A 26474-nucleotide genomic window follows, 5' to 3' on the forward strand; every position below is an offset into this window, starting at 1 on the left:
ACAAACATTATAATGACACGTACTTTTCGCGATTGTCAAGCAATGCGCATCTTTGTTTAAGCTGATTCATTAGTAAGACAATAGAACAACCAAGACAATTATTTAACCCAGCTCTAGTTACATGACAGCTAATTTATTTCAGTTTAAAAAAAACATCTAACATTAACTTCAAATCAGTCAACCAGTTTTAGCTGTAACTGATTCGTGTCGTACTTTTGTTAAAGTGTGTAAAAATTAGTATTGTTATTTCATTTGTTGGTTTTTTATAACTAATTATCTCACGCCCACCACGTATATGTTGTGACTTACACGGAATCAGCTTACCTATCCATCTATCATATCTTCCTTTTAATTTTCAACTGAGTAAAAATTGAATCCTTACAAATAAAATGCCATACACTAACTTGCGTTCACTAAGAAATTATTGAATTTTTTAAATAAAAAAATATATGGTAAAATCCCAAATGAAGCCCCCCCTGCCGAAATCGCTGTCGTGGCTACACCATTTGTGAGCGGATGTACCTAAAAGGTATGCAATGGGTGAAACAAATGCCGTTGTGTGAACCGTTAGAATTGAATGTCTCGTTAAATGAAAGATTATGGTTATACTGGAAAGGATATACAACATGAACTCCCTCATGCATTACTTGCATGATGAAAATTCGGCTACGCAATCAACCTAGGGGTGTGGTATGAGGGGGGCCCATGGGCCCCCCTTATTTCACAAATTTATAACAAACTCCCTTTTTCGGTAGACCTAGCGCAGTCCGCTCGCTGCGCTCGCTGCGGGCGCGCCGCCGTTTCAAACTCATTTCTTCAGTCCAACTCATTGGTTTATGATGTCCATCTTGCTCAGTTTAACCGATTAGTTCAAATAATTACAGCTTCTAACGGAAAATCAACGGTTCAAATATTCAAACTGAATTGATGTGCCACCTATTGCATAACTTTCAGGCGCAAACGTGGAAAAAATCATGACGATGCGGCGACTAGGGGGCTTCATTTGGGATTTTACCAAATATATTATAAACATCTGTAACGCCAACATCAACCAACTATCAGCTTAAAGTAGAAGGATCCCTGCCTTGCGTTATGAGGAAAGATGAATCACTCCGTAGAAAACTCCTTCGTAACGCCCCCTGATAGGGCTTGTTATATTTTTCTTTCCTTATCTGCCACATGCTCTGTGGCAAAAGCCTCCTACACGGCAGCAGCAAGCGACCAATGGAAACACATCAACAACGACGCATCATCAGTTGCATCTTGCGTAATTGTTTACGAAAGGGGTGCGGTACTCGGCAGATAACGTCCTGGATAGGCGCGGAGCTTCACCTTCCCAAACGACAAGTGCATCACGTTCACGCACTATCTGCTTTCTGCACTAAAATGCGAAAAGCTCGCTGAAGCTTCGCTGTTTTACAAATAAAAAAGAAATAAATAAATAAACAAACTAACCAACACATCGCAGGGGTTGACTATCATCGCGAAATCAGTCTTTGTCGTTGTCAACTTCAACCACACAACCCGTGTAGACTTTTCAAGCCTTTGGTACGTTGTAGGTTAATGTTTTTGCACGGTGCTTATCAACACACGCAGCGCGTCCTACAACGCACAACAGCAATGTCAATGTGAAGAGTCTGTAGGCCAACTCGCCGCTTCCACCGCTCGAGGACGGTTGCATCATCATCGAGCGACGTCGAACACGGTTAACTGTGCATACTGCGGACAGTTCCGAGCGGGTGTGTTTCATAATCGCACAACCTTGTTACCGGCGAGTCGTTCCTGGATCGCGACTAGGGTTAACCCGCGCGTTTCGAACACCATCCACCAGGCGAAGGCGAAGCTGGCGGAACCGATGATCGCCAGCATCCAGAACGCCCAGTCGTAGCCGACGGACACGATGAAGCTATTGAGTAGCTGCAGGATGGCGTAATCGAACAGAATGGCTGTAAGAACGCAAATCGTTACCCCGCTCGGTTTGATCGCGTGAGGAAACATTTCCATCACGAGGGCCCATGCTACTGGACCGTAGCCACCGTTGTACAGCGCCACAAACACCACCAGCGCTGTCAGTGGCAGCCAGTTGATGAATTCAAGCATTCCGGATGCTATCAGGAGGCGCTCTAGCAGGAAATAGGTGCCAAGGATGGCTACAGAAAGCGTCATTCCGATCGAGGATCCTAGCAGGATCGGACGTCGCCCGGTGCATCCATCGATGAAGAAGGGTGTGGCGCAGCTGGCGAGGAACTGAATGACTCCGAGCACGATGGTGGAATGGACTGGATCGAGGGCACTGTTTGCCTTAGCGAAGAGCTTTTCGCTTTTGGCGATAATACTGTCGATGCCTGTGGCCTGTTGAAACACCACCAACCCTATGGTGATGATCAATGCTCGACAATTCGCTCGACTCGTAACCAACTGCCAGAGGTGGATAAAGCCGCGAGTGGTGGCTCCCGGCGCTCGCTGGAGGATGTACTGTTTCAGCTCCTCCAGTTCTGGCTGCACTTCATCTAGGCTATGGGCACCTCGGAGGAACATCAGCGTCTCGGCGGCCCGCTGATAAAGCCCTCGCTCTATCAGGAAGTGTGGAGTTTCTGGCATGTACAGGAACAGTGTACCGAACAGGATGGGGACGGCACAGCAGAGAGCCTGCAGCGCTAGATAGCTCACAAACGGCCCAAGGCAGTATACATAGAGAACTCCAAGCGTCGTGCCGATCTGTATGAAGCATCCAAGCGCACCTCGGTAGCGATCGCTAGCGATTTCTCCGATATACAACGTCACCGCTAGCAGGACGTACCCATTGGCAAACCCTGTAACTGCCCTAGCGACGATTGCCAACGAAATCGATCCGACGATCATGAGCAAAAGCCACGCCACGATGTAGGGAACGGCACTGAGCAGCAACGCTATCCTGCGTCCTTGCCGCAGGCTTATCCAGCGTGCCACCAATGGTCCACAGAGTCCACCAATCGCCATAGCACCATCCATCCATGCTTTATCACGCTCTGTGACGACCACACCGAATGGATTATCCTCCAGATTGACATCGGTGAGCTTAAGCAGTACTGGTGCGGGCCACGCAATGGCACAGCCGAGCGAAACGGTAGCCAGGTTCGCTGCCAAGAGAATCACCATCAGATTAATATCACCTTGAAGCACAAGAAAATTATCGAGTTTTGGCCACAAAATCTATTGGTAATTACCTACGGCACCGGCAAGTAGTTCGCAATAGCGCCACCGCATCGAAGCTAGCTCGGGACCACACACTTTAAAAACGACACCGGAACCAATCGCGAAGGTCCAATGCCTACCGCACCGATACTGCAGCTTCAAGTGGCTCGATTGATAACGAAATGCCAGCCGTCGGCGAGCGAGATCGTTTTATAGCGAATTCTGGTCTCCAACTGACGCCCAGAGTATCGTGTCGGCACGGGCCAAACATTGACATACGGTAGAAATTGTCTAACATGACCGGGGCTTTGCACTGTGACAACAACATGATTTTTTTTCTTTTACACTTGTTTACCTCGCTGCCGGAGATTACAGCGGAAGGAAATAGTGTTGGATGCAACTTGCACCTATACCGTTGAACTATTTGCAGGTGTCAGCTTGGTCCTATTCTCCGATCGACTTAATATCGCAGCTTAAAGTAACCTTCTATCCCGAAACGGATTAAGCTTCTATCCTGAAACCATTCTTGTTAGTATGTTCTCATCAATAAGTCATTTGAGAATATTTGAATCATAGGGAAAAAGAGGTTATGCGGTACCTTATCCATTTTGTGGAAGAGTTAATTTGTGATGAAAAGACTTGCATTAAAAAGTATTGCTATATTTCAATCCAAAAAATGGTGTATGTCCCCGTATGTGATATTTTGAAGGAAGCTACATGACATCAACTAATAGGAAAGTTTAGAAAATCGTTTCAAGTTTCATTGAATATGAAGCAATAACAATTGATTCGTGTAATCGTAATATGCAGTTTCAATAATTCTTATCAGCTAGATGATAACTAAAGCGATATATCATACATTTACAGTGAATCTGGGAACCCTTCTTTAAGTGCGTATTACATTAATCCTACCTACTTGAGAACGGATTTGAGGTGAAGAGAATACGGCGGAACGGAATTGATTTGATAGAGGCTCTAAATCGCGTCGAGTGTCGGAAACCAACTGGAACCAACTGCACTCCAACCGGTCAAGGACTCCCGTTCAAGTGATCATCCGCTGCGCGAAATCTGCCAAATCCAGGGACGACGGGACAAAGGCCAATATAAATGTCAACACAGGATTACCGAAGTATGTTTTGTCTGCGCCTAAGCCTTATCATTTATTACTGGGGCAGTTTCATTGAGCCGTGCCTGAATCTCCGGCAGCGACATGCCCTTCGTCTCGATGACGAACAGGTAGGTAAACAGGAAGGCACCGGCTGTGCAGATGGCGAACATCCAGAACAGCCAGTGCGTCCCGATGGCTACATCGAGCGAGCTGAAGTAGAACAGCACGAAGAACGCCACCGTCCAGCACGTGCTGGAGACAACCGAGGACGCGAGCGATTTGATGCTTGGCGCAAACATTTCGCCAATCAGTAGCCACGCGATTGGCCCAAATCCGAGGCAGAACGCGGCCGTGAACACGACTAGGGAAAGTACGGGCAAGAAGGCGATTCGGTCCATGGAGAAGCTGATCAAAGCGCGTTGGGATTCCAGATAGAAATAGGTTCCTAAGGCGACCAGGGCGACACACATGCCTCCGGCTGAGATAAGTAGGTACGGACGACGGCCAAGTCGGTCTAAGGTAAGCACGGTGACCATGCTGGCCACCACCTGCACGCATCCAATTATGATGACAGCTATCTCGGGTTTCAGTGATGAGCCTGTCTTCTCAAAGATGGTCTGCGTGTAGAACTGCACCGGATTAATACCGGACAATTGTTGCAGCACAATGATTCCGGTACAAACGAACAGCGCACGTCGATTCGCATGGTCACCTACCAGTTCCCGGAAGGTGGCTCGATGCCGTAGAGACTCTTCGACCGCACGCTGAATCGCTCCGTACTCGTCCTGAAGATCTTCAATCGGCTCACCCCGAAGGTACTCCAAGGAGCGGGATGCATCGGCATACCGACCCTGGGCTATGAAGAAATGTGGCGTCTCAGGCATCTGGCTAAAGGCGGCACAGTACAGAAGAGGTACAGCCAGCAAGATGTACTGCAGCGCCGCGTAGCCAACATACGGTCCAACACCGTACACGAACAGCATCCCAAGTGTCATGCATACCTGCAGCAGCGATCCGAGTGTTCCTCGGCGTTTTGATGTCGCAATTTCACACACGTACATCGGAGTAATGGCCAAAGCAAATCCGATGCCACAACCTTGTAGAAAACGTCCCACAAGGATTTGTGCAACCGTTCTCGTGGTCACGAATAGGATGTATGCTATCACAAACAGCAATCCACTTCCGAGGAGCGCTATTTTGCGGCCATACCGATGCGCTATATACCCTGCCAATGGTGGTCCTGTGGTGAGAGAAATGGTAGATAATAACATTTCGGATGCATTCATAAGAGATTTTTTCAATTACCTGCGATAGACCCCAATGCCAGTATCGATCCGATCCAGGAAAGCTGCGTATCCGAAGGTACTGCGGACAGTGGAGATAGCCACGGGCGCGTAAGTTTCGACTCCACCGGAGATGTCCACGCCATCGCACATCCGGTACAGGTAACCGAAAGGTTTGCTGGAATGATTAGATAGCAAGATGAAGGGTCAAAATAGAGAGTTAAATCTATTTTTAAGTGAGGTGTTTCCCACGCCCCAAAATATGCGCTATCTGGCGCTATCAAATACGACGCAACAGTTCACAGTAACTTACCTAAAATTGCTGCCAGATACTGACGCTTGCTACGCAGTAACGTCAACGTGATGGTCCACATGTTGATAACGATCGAAGAGCTGATGATTGATTCGCTTAAATCGACAGGACTCGGTTAGGAAACGATCACGGACCTTTCGCTGACAAAATTCAATGACTGATTATAGTAAGTGTATCTAACGACTGTTCACAAAGTTATTGACTAGTCCAGATGAGGTCGCCCGTCATTCACTAAACACAACACGGCTAGATTTACTTTTGCACTTTGTCATAAGCAGTGACACCAGTACGCTAATTATTAAACGTTCATACAAAGTAAAGTGATAACTCATCACTTGCTTTCCCAGGGGAGTATCTCTGCAACTGACGACTGACTACTTTTTTGCGGGCAATTATATTCTCTCGGGAGTTGGAGTGCCACACATCGCACTCTAGGCAATGAAAGTGAATGTTTTAGATGATACCGCTACCTCTAAAGAAAGGCGCGATAACAGCACCCCCAACGGACGGCTCCGATAATCCTTCCAAACCTGGACCAGCCACAGTCGTCTAACTTCAAAGAGCACAAGCTCTTGACTGAGCGATCGATGGACCGCTACCGACGTGTTCGACCCGAGTCGGCACTATATTTCACGACCGATTGCCAATGAAACGCAACCGTTGCGGCGAAGTGCCGTAGCGCTTAATCTCACTCTGCGTCAACTGTCCGTGTGTTTAGATGCTTTTATTACATGCATTTTTTTCGTCCATTTGTCCCTTCATTAGACCGCTCGGTGGAACTCGGAAAAAATAAACAAGCATAGCATCCTGCTTAGCGGAGTCATCCCTCGCATCATCCCTGCTGAGATGGCGTTTTTGTCTTCCCCTACATTTTAGCCCACCAGGGGACTACTCTCTCGTTCCTTCTCACTCACTCTTGCAGTAAGTAAACCTCCAGTCAACTGTCTTGATATGTCTTATCAAGCAGTAGTTATGCTCGTTTTTGAAAACAATCGTTGGCACTCCTTTTTTTGTAACACGTGCTTCGTGGTGTGCTGCAGTGTAGTCTAACTTTAGGAGCGCTTTGTTTGGCTCTGAGTATAGTGATGGGCAATACAAATTGGAGGAAGGAATTAAGATTTCGTTCTATCATATCTCATTGTAAGGACAAAAAGTGAATGGTAACATCACTCCAACAAGCCTTTAGATTCTTCTACTTGGCGTAACGATAGTCTTCGGTCATGCCTTCCCCATGAAAGGATTACAAGACGTTTTTTTCGATAATCAGTCCTCTCGTACAGGGGCGGGACTGGTCTCTGTTAGGATTCGAAGCCTTTAGGTTGGAATGACTAAATATAAATTATATGTTTACCCCCAAAATGTGTACATTTGCTGACGTACTCGGTCTGTCTCAGGTGCTGTTTATACCATTTCACCCAAACATCAAAGGCACCAACCTACGAAGCTCAAAATAAATCACATAAAATAAATGCCAACACTGAGTTCTACAGGTTCCACACATAAACTCTCAAACACTCACAAATGTAAAACTCACAGTGTATTTTAAGACAACAATTTATTCAAGTAACATAACACAGTACATAACACACCGGCAAAGCTTTGCTTAGCACTCGCCTAACGCTTTGGTTCCAATGGGAGCTAACTATACTACTTACAGAGAAATGGAAAAAATGAACAAAAAGATATTCAAATCAGATAATGGAAGGTTGCCCGATGGTGATTCTCTTCCTGGCAGAAATAACACTAACACTCGCACAGAGGACCCATCATCACAACGGGGAGCATGCGAAGGCGATCAAGCGTGTGCCAGGTGTGTGGGTTTACAACCTAGGACTTGCCGTTCAGTCGATCCTGAATCTCCTGCAAGCTCAGTCCCTTGGTTTCCATGACCATCGTGAAGGTGAACGCAAACGCGACGGCGCAAAGGATGCCGAAAATCCAGAACGACCAGTGTGACCCGAGGGCGGCATCCATGTCGGCAAAGAACTGCAAGATGATGAAGCCAAGAATCCAGCAAGTGGAGGCAACAATCGAGGATGCAATGGACTTAACGTTGGCGGGAAACAGCTCCCCGAGCACGGCCCAAGGCAGCGGGCCGAAACCGACACAGTAAAGCGTTACGAACAAGATCAACGAGAGGATCGGCAGCCAGCCGAGACTGCCCAGCGTCGGCGCGTTCGTGTACTTGAGGTAGAAGTAAGTGCCCATCGCCGCGAGTGACACACACATTCCGCCGGCCGACGCCAGTAGGATCGGTTTGCGGCCCAGTCGGTCTACGATCAGCGGAGTGGCGCCGCTCGCTAGGACTTGCACCACACCGACAAGGATGGTAGATATGGCCGGTTCCATGCTGGTGCCGGTACTGGCGAAGATATTCTGGCTGTAGAACAGAATCACGTTGATACCGGACAGCTGCTGGAAGCTGATCAACCCACAGCAGATGATGAGAGCCTTCACGTTGCCCTTGTTACGGAGAAGATCCACCAGAGTGCCGCGGTTCTTCAGTGAATCCTCGACAGTGGTCGTAATCTCCTGTAGCTCCTCCTGTATGCCCTCGACCGTCATACCACGCAGGAAACTCAGCGACTCGGCTGCCTTTCCCTTATCGCCCTTAGCGATGTAGAAAGCTGGAGTTTCCGGCATGAAGAAGAACGTTGCATCGAACACGATCGGGATGGCCAGACACGCCCACTGCAGTGCATGGTACGACACGTACGGCCCAACGCAGTACACGTACAAAATTCCGGCTAGCAAAAACCAAAACAAAATATTACGGTGGTCATAAACGTGTTGCCAATACAAGTTTTAACCTTCCATAATACTTACTCACGATGCACAGCTGCATGAGCGAACCGAGGGCACCCCGGTACTGATTGCTGGCAATCTCACCGATGTACATCGTCTGAACTGTCATCACAAAACCGACACCTAGACCCTGGATGAAACGTGCCACCAGCACCTGCACTACCGTTCCCGCCGTCAACAGAAGGATCCAGGATACGATGAACAGGGCGGAACTACCAAGCAGAGTCCATTTGCGGCCGATTTTTTCCGCCAACGGAGCAGCTATAAAGGGAGCTACAAAACGGAAGTACTATAGATTGTGGCTATTTTGGGCTGTGACTACAACTTACCGATCAATGCTCCCATGGCGACAAGTGATCCGATCCAGGAGCTTTCCGCCGTTGTTGGTATCGCGTCGAGCGGTGAGGTGTCCAACGAGGCGAGCTTAGGACCGCTTGGAGAGGTCCAACCTAGCGAGGTACCTACCATGATCGAAGCCAGGTTGACTGATGAGCCAAGCGAATTGTCCATATTGAAGTAGAGAAGAATATTAGATACGGTATGTAGAACGGATCAATTTAAAATCATTTTAACTCAATTAACTGAATGATGTTTGATTTTTGACACAACGTGAGAAAAACATGCTGAACTGAGTATCAACTTTGTGAATTTCCCGATTGCGACTCTTACCTATAACACCGGCCATAAACTGCCTCAACGGAGTACCTTTCTCCATTCTGTAGATCTGTGGACTATCGGGCTTCTCAAATGTAGCAACTGGTTGATACTGATTTAGTTCAGCAGGATTCATTTAACAACGCGTCCCTGTTCGTGCGGAGGAGAGAATGAAACACGTCAAACTGTTGCCTTCTTGTAGCACTATCACTCTGGTAGGCAAGCATTCATTCACGCAACAAAACCGCACTTATAAGACACTCTGGGAAGAGTTAAATTGCACCTAAAGAGTCCTTTTGAAGTCCTTTTACGGCAAAACATCTAATGCTTACACTTCTAACGGTTCGTACACAAACGAAAACGAAAGATCAAACTATGCCATCCGAGTCGTAGAGATCGGTTAGAACTAACACTTGTGGTGCTACCGGGATCTTATTATGAAACAGCCACAACTTCGCAAATGTCAGCAGACGAATGAAATGGCGTAAGCCGGTTGTCGGGCTTCTTAAATAAAAAAGAGATTCACCGGCGGCTCACGAAACAGGCTAGCACTCGAAAACCCCATTCCTCGTGCTTCCAATACAGTAGCTCTTCTCTGCGTTTGTAGTCTTCCTTCTTTCCTACTCGTATCAAAGAAAGTTGCAGAAAAACCAACAACATCTACAACGATCAAGGTGGCAAAGCGCCGATAGCGGTGCCCGGTATGTAATTTTGTGGCCACAAAAGTAAACAGTGGCAGTGTGCTTGGTAAACGTGCCCGCTGAAAAACACTTGAATGCGGTCTTTCACGACAAACTGATATCCTGTAGGTTTCTGATACTGATTACGCATCATATGCACTTCTCACGAGCAAATTAGTAACCGAAGAGAGCAGAAAGTAGTCTTATACGAAGAGGCATGCAGGAAAGTCAATTTTAAAGAATTTTTACAGAGCTTGTAAGATCTTCCTATAACGGTGGTCTCGTACAAACTCTCAAGCTCCGACACAAGACAGTTGATACACTGAGGAAAAGCATCGATCTAAAATTTGTGCGGCTAGAACTCTTGACAATGTAGACCTTCTTGGCGGTGGCCTTTGCACAGTCTCACGCACTACTTACACCGGCTCTAGAAAACCATGCCGGCCACTTCGGCCACACTGTGGTTCTATAATGTTTGCGAATTGGTAACGATGTCCACCGGATTTGTACTACCTCGGTGGCCCGTCGGCGACTAAGCTCGTCTCGGATTGTGCGCATCCGTTTTAATCCGTGTTTGGCCGTCAAGGAAATCAATCTTATCGATTCTACACCCCCGGCTTGAAGGGACACTTAGAATTGTTACAACCGCCCGATCGCGCGGATTGTGTTGTTTGCAACGGTTGTAAAACAGGGCGCAAGGGCTTTGCCAAAGCAGGTTGCTTAGCATGATTGATAAGTTCAGGGAAAGAGTGTCCGTTTGATATTTGAAATCTAATCACTATGATTTGTTTCCACATTACTGTTAAATATGTTCTTGTCGAATTAAAACAAGGTTCAAAATTTATCCCTTGGAAACAGTTCATGTTCCTCTGACAACATTCCAAAACCTCGTCATTCGGATGGCTTACCGGAAAAGGTACGATCGTCCCCCGCGTGTATACACGTTCAGGTGACGCGTGCCTCCCCGCCATGGTGCGCAGTTCCATTGCATTATCATCCATCAGGCGTTTTATTTGATTACATTACGCTAACCGGACTAATCCTCCTTGCAACTCCGACCAGGGGCCAGTGCGTTTACAATTATTTATTTATGTTCCATCCAACCGGGGTCACGTTCCCGCACGCGCCAAATTAGCAACACCTTCCCTCCTTTCTGTGCCTTTCTAACCTCGAACCGGGGCAACTAAAGTCATCGGTCACCGTCAGGGTTTGTTTCCCGTTTGCCGGCAGCAGGAAGTGGCGAGTTCGTTCAAGCGACGGGGACGATTTCAAGGTCCGTTTGATAAACATATTTTGATCGCACTGACGGACGTGCGTCGATTTGCATACATTGTGCACTCCACTCGTTCAGTTCAGTGAGCTCGCGGTTGACTTAAGCTTTGACCAGACGTCATCGTCATGAAGAGGAATATCTTTCTCATCATTACATAATTGGAAGATTCGATAATAAGTTTCGTCCAAAAACATGTGTGTTGCAACCTTTCTAGAAATTGCTGATCGATCTAGGGAAGAATGAAACGTATCCTGTTAACTCGACGAAGGTTTGTAATACAAAGAACGCGTGATGTCGCAACTTGCGACTGGCAGTCCATTATCACCGTCGGTCAAGGTTTTGGTGTGCAAGCTACACATCCAGCCTTTATTCAGGCCATCTGGTGGATATCTTATACATTTTGTGCGTGTTTACCATGCAGCAAACAGGATGGCCATCACATTTAAGTGGATCTGTTTGATCAAAGGGCGTTGCATGGAATGTACCGATAAAGCAGGCGATAAAGCGTCCATTTCTGCGTCAATGCAGCGTCGCATTTCCTTTTCGAGCAGTTCTCTTTGTGAGCAATCCAAAGATTCAGTTGTTACCTACAGATATCGATTTAGTATTTCATTTATCATTTATGCTCGCTTTGCTAGAGTTAAATATAAAAATGATAACTAACTAGCTATTTACTTTGCTGTTAAATTTTGTGTACCATGCATCTCAAAAGAATCGGCATTTCGATCTCTATTGAATAAACCTTTCATTTTCTCGCGCATAAAAAATGACTGTTTAATTCGCTCAGAACAATTACTAAGCGGACTTACTCACAGCCAACTGCTTCCACATTTTTCACCATTTTCAGCAGTAGTTGTAAGTAACTTATCGTCGCGAGCATGTCGGTCAAACACGTGTCCCGTCGATTCAATGAGATAGGAGTGTAGTAAAAAACCGCAACAAAACAAACATACAGTGTCCAACCGGCACTGTTTGCCGGAGGCGCCAATACTGCAGCAATGTGCCCGCGCACTTGACAATCTGATCTTTAACTAACTCTTCGGTCCATCGAAGGGCGACCCTTCGGTGGTTCAGCGCGTAACTTCCGCAACCTAACGCCTTCGCGCTACTTCAAACTGATAAAAACAATCCAACACGTTTCTATTGTCTTCCGGAGGGCTCGATAGGGAGAAGGTTTTCCCCCCAGGCCGAACACTCGACGGTGGTGGTACAAACTGTACGCTCGTGCCTGCATCGATGCAGTAATGATCATGATCATCTCCGGATACAACATTCATTGATGATCAAGTTTCGAGACGTGCACCGTCGACGTAAACCGCTTTGTCTAGACGCTGGTAAAGGGTACGTTTACTTACCATCGTTGATTCATTTCGTGTAATTGTTAAGATGAAAAAGGGGAAATAAGAAAAAAACGTTTTAAAATCTTATTACTATTACACCAAACACCGCTATCGAACCGTTTGTTTTGAAACCGAAATCCCGGATTAGTTTTTCCTTCCCGGATTGAACAACTTCCCGTTCGGAGGCACTTGTTCCGGAGATTGTGTGTCCGCTAATGTCGATCGCTTGGACCGCACTGAGCTGAATGCACTAAATGAAGTTGTTTCGTTTCGTCCGAGCCCCGAAGTGGTGATAATCGCTGCATGCCCTTCCCTGAGGTCCGCTTCCCCTGAACTGATGAAATCTTGAGCGCCGGAGTGGTACATGCAAATTTTATGTATGACGGCAGCACTATATCCATCCATCGGGAACTTGTCAGTGCCGCGGTCTAATCTACACTGTATGTGTAGGAAAAAAAGCTTTGCAATTTGCTTAATGTGGATCTCAAAGCACGTCATCAAATAGCACACACACACACTCTCGGAGCTTGTGGAAAATGGGTAATCAACGAGCACAATTCAGCTCAAATAAGCACGTAAACGTGACAGGCTCACTGGGAAATGTTTTGGTCCGCTTTTCACACCTCGAACCTTTCACTCACTCTCCCGTCGGGGTCAACACGTGATCCTGTAGGAAGTTTTTCTCTAGAAGTGCCTGGAAATCATATTCCCATATGGTTTTGATAGCGAAAAATACTGATGGCAGATTAAGGAAAACATGCGACTGTTGCATACTTAAATTGCTTGCCTGAGAACTGAGGGGACAAATACTCTCCCCTTCATGGAGCTGTAACAGAAGTTTAACTTTATATTGATATAGTCCATAACGGATTAACGGATTACCAAGTAGTTATAAAAAAGTGATGAACAGTTAAACTCGGTTCATTCCATCTTGTAATTTTAAATTTAAAAGAAAGCACAACCACCTAGATGAGAAATCTTGTATCTGTATCTATCTAGTGCATAAAATATAGCCAAATCTTTAACGGCTATATTTTACCCACTAGAAACTTGTACAACTGGACATGTAAAACGGAAATAGCCCATCTAAATACATGGGAGTTGTTATCACTCACCTTCGCAGTGCGAATTTGTATAGTAAAATAAAACGAACGATCTTCTGATTCTTTTTTTCTACCTCCTCACACGCGTACACGTTCTCGTGATAGAATGCTTCAGATTTTAGAACTTGAAACCTCCACAGGTCAGCGAAAATTAATGAGATCCGTGTGCAGGCGATAATCAATGTAAACTGAAAAGTATGCTCCTCGCCGAGCTAAGATCAAGCAGCATCCGCGCTGTTTGACGATCGGGATGAGCCCCCGTTATCAGGAAGCAATACCTCGACGCCATTACAACCTACAAGGGCGGGTGAACAGTGCAGAAAATAAACCAATCACCTCAGCCTCCCTTGCTATAGCAAAACAGTTTGTTTGACATTGATGTTCCGGACATAGGAGTGTTTGCTCGATCGTTCGGACACTACAGCGGTCCTGGAGAGGTTAACTCCACCCGGTAGGCCTGATAAGCGGCGGCGTCAGGTCCGAAGCGATAAGATTACTATCAACTGTCACACTCAAAGGGTTAACTGGTTGGCTTGACATTTGAAATACCCAACCCTTTAAGTGCATGGAAAACCTATTCGATTAACGGTAGTTTTATGTATCATGAAACATTCCCGTTGGTCCAAATGCCAGACACAATCGATTAAGAACTATACAGTCAATGCAGCTCTTTCGCAATTGCATTGTGGTTGTTGTATGTGGTTGTGAATAGCTTCTAAACAATGAGCCCACGTGGAAAACAGGAAACACGTGGGGTAGGCATCAATGAATGATAAATTAGTATCGGCATCGATATAGATGTTTACCTAGATCTGGCTCTTTCTTTTATCTTCCTCTCCAATCGATTAGTTAAGATCAAGCATGAGTAATATTTGTCAAAGTGCTTCTACTCGTTTCAAAGTGCATACACGCTTTGCGCCACGACCCGGCCTCGACTTCTGATTGGTCCCCGAACCGGTCGAAACGGTTCTCCGAAACGGTTCTCTGGTGGCCTCACTAGCGTCATCTGGTGAGCGCAGCTGGGAATAAGCGCTGGCACGAACCGGTCGAACCAGGAAATTTGCCGCGAAATATGTCCAAAACGGATTGAAATGTTCCAAAATATTTCACATTTGAATGTGCACTTTAATATTTTCAGTTTTTTCGTTTGCAAAGTTTTACAAAAAGTGCCTCGTTTTCCTTAAACAAATGCATCGATTAATTGAAAAGAGTTTGGTAAGGATTTCGGCGTTCTTTAGTTTAAACCAAATCACGTTCATGTGAATGCGTGTTGACTTAGTTTATTAATTTGTAATTGATTTTGGAACATGTGTCAGGGGAACCGGAGGGCCCGAATATGAACGTGTCTTCAATAGACCATTCGTTTAACGGGTTGATTGTCAAAATCCGTTGAAATATTCAAAAAGATATTAACCAATTGGCAAAATGTTTTTCTAAATTGCTTTATCAACCTTATTCCTGGTAGAGTGCTGTCTCTTTTATGGCCTTATCACACTGGTCACCAATGGTGGCTTTGCAAAGCCACCGAACTGTCAAAATTTAGTTTTGGCATCCAGTTTGACACAATGGTGCCTCTTGGTAGTGTGATAAGGCAGGCCACCTGGGAGTGGGAGTTTATATAATTCACTTTTGGTTCATGCGGTTTTCGGCAGTTTAAGATTAAAATACCGAAATTTTATAATCTTATTATTTATTTAATTGATTATTAATAAAATTAAAAAACATGAATCACTTTCAAATCAAGCTTAATATGCCAGATACAGCAAACTCCACACAATGACAGCTCGGTGATACGGGTAAGCCCATTCACCAACGGACCCCCAGCCACTCCAATGTCATTCGTTTTCGATGGTCGTTTGACAATCCAGTGCTTTTTCCATGCCACCATTGGTGACCAGTGTGATAAGGCCATTACACCGTGTCGTCGTTCGGACTAGAGTTGGGAAAATCGATTCCCGGTTGGGATTCCAATCTTTCGATTCAAATTCATTTGGAGATCCGGATCACCGAATCCGAATCCCAATCCCAAAATCCGAGCCAAATATGCTCTACGTCAAAATGTAATATGCTACTTGAGACAAAGTTACGTGCCTTGGAAAGACCTTCCGTTTGAGGGCTCATTTGTGAAAATCGGCCAAGGAACCAAAAAGTAATGCGAGAATTGGCTTTTGTAACCTAAATTGAAAATCAACCTGATTTACCTTTTCGCTCCCTTGGGCGAACACGTTCCCACCTGCGGTTTTTATCAAAAACAAGAAACTACGGTAAAATCTTCCTTCAACAAAGTTGAGAGTCTTGAAAAGACCTTTCATTTAAAAGGTTAATGGTGGAAATCGGCTGAAAGATTCAATAGTTATTAACAAATTGGCAAATGTTTTCCTAAATTGCTATTCGAGGTTTATCTACCTTGTTACTTTAGAGTGCTGTCTCTTTTCCACCGACTAACAACACGTACTGCGCAGTTGACGACGTTCGAACGACGACCGTTGTTGCCAGTTGCAAGAGAAGTCTCGATGTAAGAGGTTCTACGAGTCGGAGTAGTAGATCGTTCGGTCCTGCGACCCGGAGACGTTAGAGAGCGAGAGAGGAAGAGAGCGTAGTGTGTGAGAGTGAGTGAGATAGATTGCATGAGTGCGATAGAGGAAAAGTCTGGGAAGCAAAAAAAGTGGAAAGCGGAAAACCCAAGCCGTTCTGAAGTGGAATGATACCCATTTTCCGTGAGTGTTTGCAAATTTTTAAATGTATAGTGCAGCGATGTTTAAAAAACTAACCCTACATAACAATCCTCCGAGGGGGTTGAACTTTTCCAAAATTTTCTGCTCGAAATAACAACGAACACTGAATTTTTGTTTTTGTTTGCACGTCGGATTGGTTTGCCATACGGTGCTACAGCTTGTTACAAACTATCGCAATGTGAAAAATCGATTTCACAATGCAAAGTATGCGTTGCAGCATAGTAATTTCTAGAAATACCTAGCAATTTCTTAGCTGGCAGCAAGACAAAGGATGAATTGAATAAGCCCCTCTGCATATGACCCTGGAGCCAACGTCTGAAGTACGTGAGTTGAGCTGCTCCCCCTTTGTGTTTTTTTTCTTTTCGTTTTCATGCGCGATATTTGTGGTGTTCGATTTCACTGTGCTGTGTTGCCACATAGACTCAGTATAGCCTTCTATCGTTTTTTGAAGTTGGTGGTGGTCACGTTGGCTACCATTAGCTCCATGACGCGTTTCATGAACAATAGCAATGGCGTGTTACAATGTGGAAGAAGACGAAAATGTGTTTTTGCATTGTACCAGATGAGCGCCGCCATCTTGTGTTTGTACGTCACGGACTATTCACGCAACCTTTCCTGTACCAGGTTGGTCGGGTTGCTATGTGTACGTGAGTAATGTTCAAACATTGGGCAGTGCTGCCAGCGTGTCAGGGAGGGAATCTTGGGCTTTAAACAAGCATAATTTTTGTAAATTCCAGTTTGTTCGTGCATATGGAGAAATTTTATACCTTTAAAAATCCCCTTTTTCGCTAAACAGCCGTAGCTAACGTCTTCTTTCTTCAATTGTTCCCATCTTGTTTTTACAGAGTGTGAAAACGGCCCCCTTATATACACCAATAATAATTGTAAGAAACAGCGATATTCGTCAATGCACGCGGCGCTCGAATCGAGGTAAATTGTCTAACGAGTGTTCAGAAGACTCAGAAGCGAGAAGTGTGGCGTGAGCGAAGAATCTTGAAAAGAAACTTAGTGTTATTTTTTAACTTGATAGTAATAATGATTGCTGACCACAACAGCTACGTCGAATATGTTGGACAGCAAAACAGCGTAATTCATTGAATGGCCGTTGCATCAAAGCTGCGCAGGAAGCGTAGCGAAGCAAAACATTTAAAAGCACAGGCAGAGCGAGGGTCGGCAGCCGTTTTCCAAATCAACCCGCGGGGCAGGGATCGTGGCAGCGATCGACGGATGTGTCGTGGCGGTGACAACGGGGACTGAAGACTGGTTTCGTCAGCAGGGGGTACGAAGCAAACGGGGTCAAAAACAATCCAGCAGAAAGAGGGGGACACCGATAGCGCTTGAAGAGGAGAGAAAAGGCTCGCGAGATTGCCCGCAGCTGCAGCATAGCAACATCAGCGAAGCAGGCAACGCAAAGGTGGAAAACCAACGCGACCAAGACGAGCAAGAAGAAACCTGTATGTTGTGTGTGGCAGCGCGAGCGCGCCTGCCCCTTTTCCGCCTCCCGTGTACCCGCATCTGCTCCGTGCGCGTTTGATTTTGTCCGTTGGTGGTGCTCGAAAGTAATCGCTGCTGCGGTAACCTCCAGAAAGGCAGTCAGTCGCTTGTGTGCCAGTCGCGAAGTCGCAGCATTTGGTGAATCGATCGTGATCAGTAGTAGCGTCGACGTCGCGCTTCCATTCCCTCGGTGTATGTTCGTTGCGTGTGCATTGGGTTGTTGAATGTTTCCATTCGACCAGCTTCAACACTGGTTTTCAAAGCCGATGTTTTGTGAAGAGAAAGCGGCCAGCTATAGCAAGACCAAGCTTGGCGAACATTGCCAGAGCTACCAATAATTTTCCTAGCTTCGCGGGTGTGGTATGTTGTGTGTCTGTGAGTGTTTAGTTTGGTGGTGGGTTTTACTAATTTCAATTCAATATTTTGTGAGAAAAACATTATCACACGCAGGGAAGGACAACAGCAGTCGAGCAGTAGTCAACTTATGTGCTGCATTTTTGGTGATTGATTTCGTTGCAAAAACACGGAAAAGAGAAAATTGTTTGCACCATTCGTTTCCTCCACCTTCGTGGTGAAAGGAGCGCGTTTGTGATTGAACGCTAAAGAAGGAAGGAAGTGGGTTTTGCAGTGTCAAGGGAGGGAAGTGTCGGAATTGTGGTGTGAGAAAGGTGCGATTCGCTCCTTTTTCCCGTTGCAAGCGACGACAAGAAGCGGAATGCGTTGAACCAAGACCACCCCATCCATTCCTCGTAGAAAAGCTTTTCCTGATTCAAGTGACAGGGAAAGATATTGAACAAAGAAGCACTTGGATATATTCATGTTCATGGTTACGACACATATCGATAAAACGTCCGCTGCTCATCGATTCTCTGAGGCTCTGAGTGTTTTTGTATATTTAGGAGTTGTTTTTAATAGCATCAAATTTTCCACCCCTCCTCCTATAGAAGCTGACGGAAAAGTCCAGTTACTGCTGCAGACACGCGCATCATCCAGGAAGAGGAGCGGAAAAGTAATCAAGGAAGAAGTGCGCGTAGTGAGTTCGTGAGATAAAAAAAAACTGATACGACAACGGAAAACAAGTGTGTGCATCTCTGTTCTCATCTTTTGCTGCTAGTCGAAAGAGAGAATTAGAAAGGTTTTAGAAAGTGCTGTGGCAGTAGCAGGGTTGGCGAGCGAGTGCAAAGTGTCGTTAGTTGGCGAAAGACGTCGCCATACGCGCGAGAAAGAAGCAAAGTGTCCCTATAGGACATAAAGTGGGTTTCTTGTTTTGTTCGAATGCCCGCGGCGTGATAATAATACTGTAAATAGCGTTATAAAATTCAGGTAAACCGTGCAAGTGAGTGATCATACAGAACGAAGAAAGAAGAAAGGACCGATCGAGTGTTGTGGAACGACGAGAACGCGATGACAAACTCGCACAACCGAAACGGCCGGAACGCTGGCAGTGGCAGCAACACCGAGCGATACTTCCAGAACCACAGCCCCCAGCAGCTGAGCAACAGCCCGGGTGCAGCCTCCCAGTATTCGCATCAGTATGTTGCTGGTGGGAATGGCGGCAAGCGAGGTGGTGGGGGTGGTAACGGTAACGGTGCAAATGGTGGAGGCAGCCGGGGACAACGTTCGCCGAGCACGAACTACTTCCGTAGTATCAACTCCTCGTCGAACGCTATACCGATAGTACAACAGAAGCAGCAGCAGCAGCAGCAGTATCAGCCCCAACTTCGGCAACCCTCGTCTTCACCGACCGGTGGCCGTATGTCGGGCGGTGGCTCGCGCCACAACAACAGCAACAGCAGCAGCGGCAGCAGCAGCTCAAACAATAGCTTTAACCAACGCTCCAGCCCAAGCAACGGGGGCGGCTTCCCGTTCTCGATGTCTTGCTCGCCGTTGGGAGCAGGGGTCGGAGGGGGTATCGGCGGCGCACCTGTATCAGGTTCCCCGCCGAACTTTTCCCACTTTGCCGGCAGCAAGTGCTACGATGCACCCGCACCCACCGCGCTGCCGAAGCCACCCGTCCACTGGACGGCAGTCGGCAGCGGAGCAGGCGGCGCTAGCAACAGCAGCAGTTCCTTGTCGATGGCGATGATGATGGCGCCCTCGGGCAACCAGAATAGCAAGAAGTCGTTGGCAGGAGTGTCGTCTTCGTCAGCGTCCAACGGCGGTGTGCTGAAGCAGCAGCAGTTCTATCAGCAGTCGCAGTCGTATCAGCAGCAGCACCAGCAGTCGCGCCTGCGGACGAAGGCGATGAAGTCGTGCGCTTCGGCCGCGGCCAAGGTGAGCAATCGCCACGCTGCCGTTTTCACGCACAGTCTGAAAACGATCCTCAACGTACAAGCTTAACAATCCGTCGCCACCACAATAAGCAGCAACGGTAGTGAACTCAACGGTACGATCATGACGACGACAACGACGAAGACAACGGCAGCGGTAGTAGCAGCCGATGCAGGCGCACGAGATATCGTATCGATTACGAGTTTGTCGAAGCGCGATAAAATGAAGGCGAAGAATGCGGAGACACAACAGGGGAAGGACACCGATGGCTCAACTGCAGAACTCCAGCAGCAGCCGGAGCAATCGCAACAACGTAAACGGAATCGAAGGAGGAAAAAGCAACACCAGCAGCAGCAGCATCAGTCCGAGTAAACGGGGGGATGCTGCTTGGGGTGCCAATTTTGTCTCGGGGTATCGCCGGGACAGAAACCCTCGTCGGGAAAGTTGAGTTGGAGGATAAAATGGTAGAGTCTACAATCGACTGGACGACCGGCAGGTTTAGAAGGTATCAGGAAAGAAAAGCAACTGACTACCGGAGAGAAAGCGCGAAAAAGGAGCACCTATGAATATGATAATCGTGCGACCGTCGTAACGCGCCAGGTTACTCAAAGAAAACAGGGATTGTACAGACGCATGGGAATGCCGATCGTACTCTCCTTTGCGAAGCACAACACTGCAACCCGCGAGCCTTTAAGACGGATATTTCGGGTTATTCCACAAACACGAAGCAGATATCGTCAGATGCTGCTGCCGTGTTTTCCTCCTCTCTTCCTCATTCGTCAGCGGTCGTTCCCAGTGTAGACAACCATTTTCCTTGCGATGCCACACACGGGTACGCTGGTGTAGGAAATTCATCGTCTAAAAGTATATGGTGTACTCTACGGCCGAAGAAAACGCCGCAGACATCATTACCAGTCTGGCCCCCGTAGCAAACCGTCGCCATCAGCTTTTAATCGTGTTGTCGCCGTTAGAAACCCTTGAAGGAGTAGAAGCGTCGTCCCGTCGCTGTTTGTCGCGTCGTGATCGTAATGTTGAGCAAAAGGTTAAGCAGTACCTCGAATTGAAGAAGCGTTCGCCATCAGCAGCTGGACAGCATGCATGGATGGAGCATCGTAGGAGGCGTGCACGAGTTTAGTCTTACCTGTATGTATGTAAAGGAATTCTTGTGACTATTTTTCTTTATTTTTTTTTTGGACCGTTCTGTTTTCGGTATAATGATCAAGTTATTACTTTTATTTGAACGATCCATTACGGTAAAAGCGACGATAATTACATTGGTAACAGGGACAAGATTGATTATGCGAAGACAGAAGGAAATGTAGTGATCGGCACTACTACGGTTGTATTGACAGGATAACGGAAGATTTGAGTGAGATTTGAATAGCGAGAAGGGGAGAGAACGGTACAGCCTATCGGAAAAAAGGTCGCAGAGCGGCAGAGCCCGTTTTATGAACTTGTCGATCGAGGAGGTATGGAGAACGGTGGCTAGGGTACGGAGAGATGCACCGAAAACTACCGACCGTAAGTCGGAATTGGAGCATTTTAGTTTGGATATAACGTGTGCATTGCGAGACAGAATGCAGGGAACGGATAGACTAGCGAGTCAGCGTCTGAAGATTTGTTTTTTTTTACACACACACACAGTGAAACACAACAGTTGCGATGAGGTGTACAGAAAGAGAGGGAGAGAAAGGCTAAGAGGTTTGAAGGATGCGTGTGTGATTGTAAAGTTATATTCTATGCATTTTAGAGGTCGCACCCACTTGTACCACCCGACTGCAGTTGCAGTTTCCTCCGCCATCCGCGCATCGTAGAACGTTATCTTTTTCTGCGTTGTTCTTCCCATACTTGCCATACTTCGAAAATCGGCTTGCAATCCAAGAGCGGGTTGCAAGTGTGTAAGATTTGTTGTTTTTTTTTATCTTTTGAGGGAGATATATAATTTTGCGGATTTTACTACATAGTAGCTACTAGTGCTTCTTTACTACTCTTACTACTATACTCATGCCAAACGAAATAATTGTGATTTGGTCAATTCCGACCATGCGTCGAAATTTGGCTCCTACTTGGTTATTCTGGTCGAGGTACATAATCAATCGATCAGATCGTTTGTACTTCGGTACGAAATTGCAGTTACTCGACCAATTCTCATGGCTCCGACCTTCTGTAGTTGGAGCGTTTTACGGTAAGAATTCTTGCCAATTTCTTTTCTCATGTAACCTTCAACTGATTGATGTAAATTTGCTGCAATATTTCTATCGTACAACTATCATAATGTTCTACTAGATAAGATTTAGACCTCCCCCCTCGTTTTCGCTCGGTTGGGAATTGTACAAATTTGAAAAAGTACCTTCAGCTGTAAGAGGTATGCCTTCCTTGTTTTTGTTCTCTTGACTTTTGGCATTAGTGGTAAGTGGAGAAATGTGGAAGCAACTCAAGAACTATGGAAAGGGAAGAGATAAACGCCACGAATGTTTGCGTCCATCGTGGCTGTGTGGTAGGAGTGTGTGTGTGTGTGTGTGGATATCGTCACGATCTGCAGTACGAAGTGGCGTAATGGATTGTTATTTTGTTTCTCGTTTTTAAGAAGACGGTGATATATAAAATTGAATTTTAAGCAACACATTTTTCAAAACAAAGGTACAACTCATTCGCATGTAGGACACGTGTAAAATATAGTTCAGAGTATAAAAGTTGTGAATGGGATCTCAAACATACTTACATACTCGCGGCTGGTCGCGGGTTCTTTCGAAACGGACCAGTGCGGTGTGTAGTCGCAGTCGATTGTACAAAGAAGAAAGAGAAAATCAAACCGGCCCATAGATTTGCACACTTTATAAATGCATGCGTGCGCCGAAAGGCGGCCCTCCGCATCCTATCAGAAACACACAACGATTTGACAGTATATTACAGTGTGTGGCTTTGGAATGCGACACCCGGTGTCACTTAGAACAACATTGTATGATCCATTGGAATGCGTGGAGGAAGTTTGACCTGCGTTGGGCGACGACCCCGGTTAGATTTATATATATATACCTATATATATATATATACACACATCAATGGCAATATGATGAGAGAAGATAAGGATGCTGTGCTCATGCGCGCATACACCATCGGAATCCAACCTAAACAACAAATTGATGAAAACAAAGAGAAAAGTGCTCTAAGTTAAGTCGATTATTATTAATATCCTTTTATCTTTTAGTATAGTCCGCTGGCCACGAAAGTGAGTTTGCACATGTGGCAACGTAGAATTAAATTTGTTACTAGGTACAGTTGAACGGCCGTGTAATATGGTTGATTTTTACTATGTGAACTCTGAAACTAGTGTTTCGTTTTGCTCATTCCCAAATTTAATCCATCATACAAAATTACCATTTTCGAAGACAAACGCCAACTTCTTCAAATCTCTTGCCTGTTTACCGAACCGATGGTCGATATCGCGAAAAAAAACTCATTTAAATAAACGGTCGTCAAATGTTAATGTTTCAAACATTTCAGTGCATTTCGGAATGAAAACGAACTTAACGATCACTGACGATCGTATATTTCAAACGATAAAATTCGCGAAACCGATCGAAGCTAAATTTAATCCAAATCCAATTAATTTTTGTAGCTTTAAAAAATTATCAGCAAAAACTTTTCCTATCAGTCCTTCAACTGTGCCTAGTATTAAATTTGTTTTGATTTCTAGTTACTATAATTCTGTTTCCGATTCCCATTTCTTACATCAAATTCTATGTGAACTCGTCAGATTTACTTCCAACCCCTGAAAGCAACACAGTTGATTTGAAGAGCGTTCTTAAATCCAAACTTAAACCGCAACGCAACGTATTGCGAAAAAAGTGGTGAAGAATCACAGTAAAAGGGCAGAGTGGAGAGTGGTGTGTGTACGAGGGAAAAGTCCACTCCGTTCGAAGTCAGCGATTCAAAAGGGGCAGAAGCAATCATATTTTGCAAATGCAGTACAAACAACTTAAACGAGCCACATTCGTGGCACGTTCTACTTAGTAAACATCGTCTGACAAACCAGCTGGAAGTGGAGATGGGAGGATAGATTTGGGAACACCGTACTGCGTAACCAATCTTGGGGTGGTAAGCATTCTGACTCTTAGCCTTGGCTGATGATGATGTCACCCGCTGCTAGTGATGGGAGCGTCGTACGGTCGTGTCAAACATAGTGCGACAAAAGCATCGGAAAAAGATCGTTGTCCTTAGTAGGCGAAACACCGGTATCCTTTCGAGAGATTTGCCACGAAACCAAACACACCAATATCCACCAAAACCAACCGTACATTGGCACTAAGTGTTGTTTATTACTAATTGCTTGGTGTCCGTGTGGTCTGTGTTAAAATTACGCGAGTTCAGAAGAAAAGGGCAGGGACCTCCTCTATGAAAGTTACAATAATAAGGATCTGACGAGCATATGTGTGTGTGTGTGTTGTATGAACTTGTATATGTGGGCCTGTGGATGATATGTATGTTTGCGTGAATGCATGAATAACTAAACGGTCGTTTTGTGATGATAAACAGATTGTTGTGGGTGATCCCTTCACCAAAAACATTGCTGTCTTGATTAACGTTTTAACGCAAAATCAAAAAACGATATGATGAACTATTGAAGATAAAGTGTAATACTGGGGGCGACCAGTGGCCGCAGTACGGTAAAAACGAAGTAATGTTGGCCTATCCTGAATTCCAGCAATTTGTTCGCAACAGCTAGTCGAAATATCTTTTTAAATTTTCTCCGTTGTCTTAAGGAAAGATTTCTGGTTCAAAACTAAACATTTTCCTATTTTTTATTCTTGTAGTGTTCAAAATTTAAATTTGCGCTCATAAGTGAAGCAACTTAACACATTGCCGTTCGGCAACACCGGTACGGTGTCAAAAATCGTACCGTTTTCCAACCGATCACATCATACTGGATGTAAAACAAACGTCATATGGATGGTATTCGCATGCAGATAGGATGAATCGTGCGGACGTTAAAGTGTTAATATAGCATTTGGATAACTTAAAAGTTTTTAGTAGCATGAGTGTCACAAGAGACAATTTGTATAATGATCCACTTTCCGATTTGTAAATTAATATTTAGACGAAGGAATGCATCAACCGATTTTTCTTTTTTCGTGAAACTCACTTAATAAAAAGTGATGCTTTCGTCGTGATGGGGCGAAATACTGAAGTCTTACTTTGCAATAATAATAATAATAATACTTAGAGAAACTTCTTTGTGCAATTCGTCGGCATCCTCGTCATATCAAGCCAAAACCCTTTTCAACAAACTGACAGTTTCGCCCTACACGGTAAACACCCCGCGTCGCCCCCTCTATATGTGTGATAACGAAAATAACTTTCTTTTTCTCTCTATGTTTAGTTCACCGATTGCAATATACTTTCATTAATCTTAATATTTTAATAATCTTTCCTTAATATTCTCCCCACGTAAGTTCCTGATCTCAGTTGATTGTACAATGAAGCTCGGGCCAGCTGTTGTCGCGATGAGAGCGAGTGCTTCTCCTACCATCTGGGGCTTACTGCTTCAGTTGCCTTTCGAGGCTCAAAGGCAGTACTCTGTTTTTTTTTTCATCTTCTTTCTTTTGAGAAAGTGACCGACTCTGCTACACCCGATCATGATGAGCCGCAGCGCGGATTGGAAAAAAAGCATTTTTTTAGAATAGTAAGAGAGGCTACCACGCAGTAATCGCAGTAATCAAAACCGATTACGCAGTAATCAAAACCGGTTATTTGCTCTGTCGGTCTCGGGAAGCATCCCGATTTGGGCGTGGAGAAGACACCCAAAAAAAAGAAAAACAACAGAGGTTGCAGACCACATTTCAGCTGACCTCCTGAGGACACGGGATGGGTTTTGACCAACGAGATGCAAAACCGAATGCAAGGGTTGGGCATATAACTTGTTCACGGGCGGAGAATGTCCTTTCGAAGCGGTAACTGGAATCGTTAACTCCTATAACCAGATGCCCGATACAAGCTTTCACTTTGTTGGCGAACTTCGAAGTGTTTTCCGGTTTGCACGGCACTGTTCAAGACGGTGCGACGATTCGTTTACCGAAGCGATGGATTGATCTGCTTCATTAGGTTATGAAATCCCTTAAACCCTGAGACCAGTTGTTCTCGATTCCCTGTGTCCAGCTTAGCTGAAATGTGGACTCACTAGCATTTCACCGCACAGTCCTGCGTCCGGGCACAATCAGATCATATTTCTTTACCTTTAAAA

General features: G+C 45.5%; 4 protein-coding genes across 7 annotated transcripts; 1 reads left to right on the forward strand and 3 right to left on the reverse strand.

Moving 5' to 3' along the window:
• Positions 1–1746: 1746 nt before the first annotated feature.
• Positions 1747–3246, reverse strand: LOC131259240 (facilitated trehalose transporter Tret1-like). The gene is made up of 2 exons (XM_058260682.1): positions 3207–3246; positions 1747–3119 (listed from the first exon to the last, which is right to left on the reverse strand). Exons 1-2 carry the CDS (start codon positions 3244–3246, stop codon positions 1747–1749), a joined length of 1413 nt encoding a protein of 470 aa, XP_058116665.1.
• A 1074-nt stretch (positions 3247–4320) lies between these two features.
• LOC131259243 (facilitated trehalose transporter Tret1-like) lies at positions 4321–5939 on the reverse strand. Its single transcript, XM_058260684.1, has 3 exons — positions 5879–5939; positions 5588–5743; positions 4321–5522 (listed from the first exon to the last, which is right to left on the reverse strand). Exons 1-3 carry the CDS (start codon positions 5937–5939, stop codon positions 4321–4323), a joined length of 1419 nt encoding a protein of 472 aa, XP_058116667.1.
• Positions 5940–7422: 1483 nt separating this feature from the next.
• LOC131259239 (facilitated trehalose transporter Tret1-like) lies at positions 7423–12793 on the reverse strand. Of its 2 annotated transcripts, XM_058260681.1 has the most exons (5): positions 12748–12793; positions 9353–9439; positions 9013–9168; positions 8705–8956; positions 7423–8625 (listed from the first exon to the last, which is right to left on the reverse strand). In XM_058260681.1, the coding sequence occupies exons 2-5, from the start codon at positions 9396–9398 to the stop codon at positions 7706–7708; spliced, it is 1374 nt and encodes a 457-aa protein (XP_058116664.1). In that variant the 5' UTR covers positions 9399–9439; positions 12748–12793; the 3' UTR covers positions 7423–7705. The 2 variants fall into 2 exon arrangements, with proteins under 2 accessions (XP_058116664.1, XP_058116663.1); XM_058260680.1 differs by lacking the exon at positions 12748–12793 and having other exon boundaries at positions 9353–9473.
• A 3455-nt stretch (positions 12794–16248) lies between these two features.
• LOC131259249 (putative lysozyme-like protein) lies at positions 16249–22934 on the forward strand. 3 transcript variants are annotated; one of them, XM_058260693.1, is made up of 3 exons: positions 16249–16450; positions 17314–17398; positions 18907–22934. In XM_058260693.1, exon 3 carries the CDS (start codon positions 19367–19369, stop codon positions 20300–20302), a length of 936 nt encoding a protein of 311 aa, XP_058116676.1. In that variant the 5' UTR covers positions 16249–16450; positions 17314–17398; positions 18907–19366; the 3' UTR covers positions 20303–22934. The 3 variants fall into 3 exon arrangements, with proteins under 3 accessions (XP_058116676.1, XP_058116677.1, XP_058116678.1); XM_058260694.1 differs by lacking the exon at positions 17314–17398; XM_058260695.1 differs by lacking the exon at positions 17314–17398 and having other exon boundaries at positions 16252–16342.
• Positions 22935–26474: the final 3540 nt, after the last annotated feature.

This window comes from Anopheles coustani, chromosome 3 (assembly GCF_943734705.1).
Source record: "Anopheles coustani chromosome 3, idAnoCousDA_361_x.2, whole genome shotgun sequence".
Classification (NCBI taxonomy): Eukaryota; Metazoa; Arthropoda; class Insecta; order Diptera; family Culicidae; genus Anopheles; species Anopheles coustani.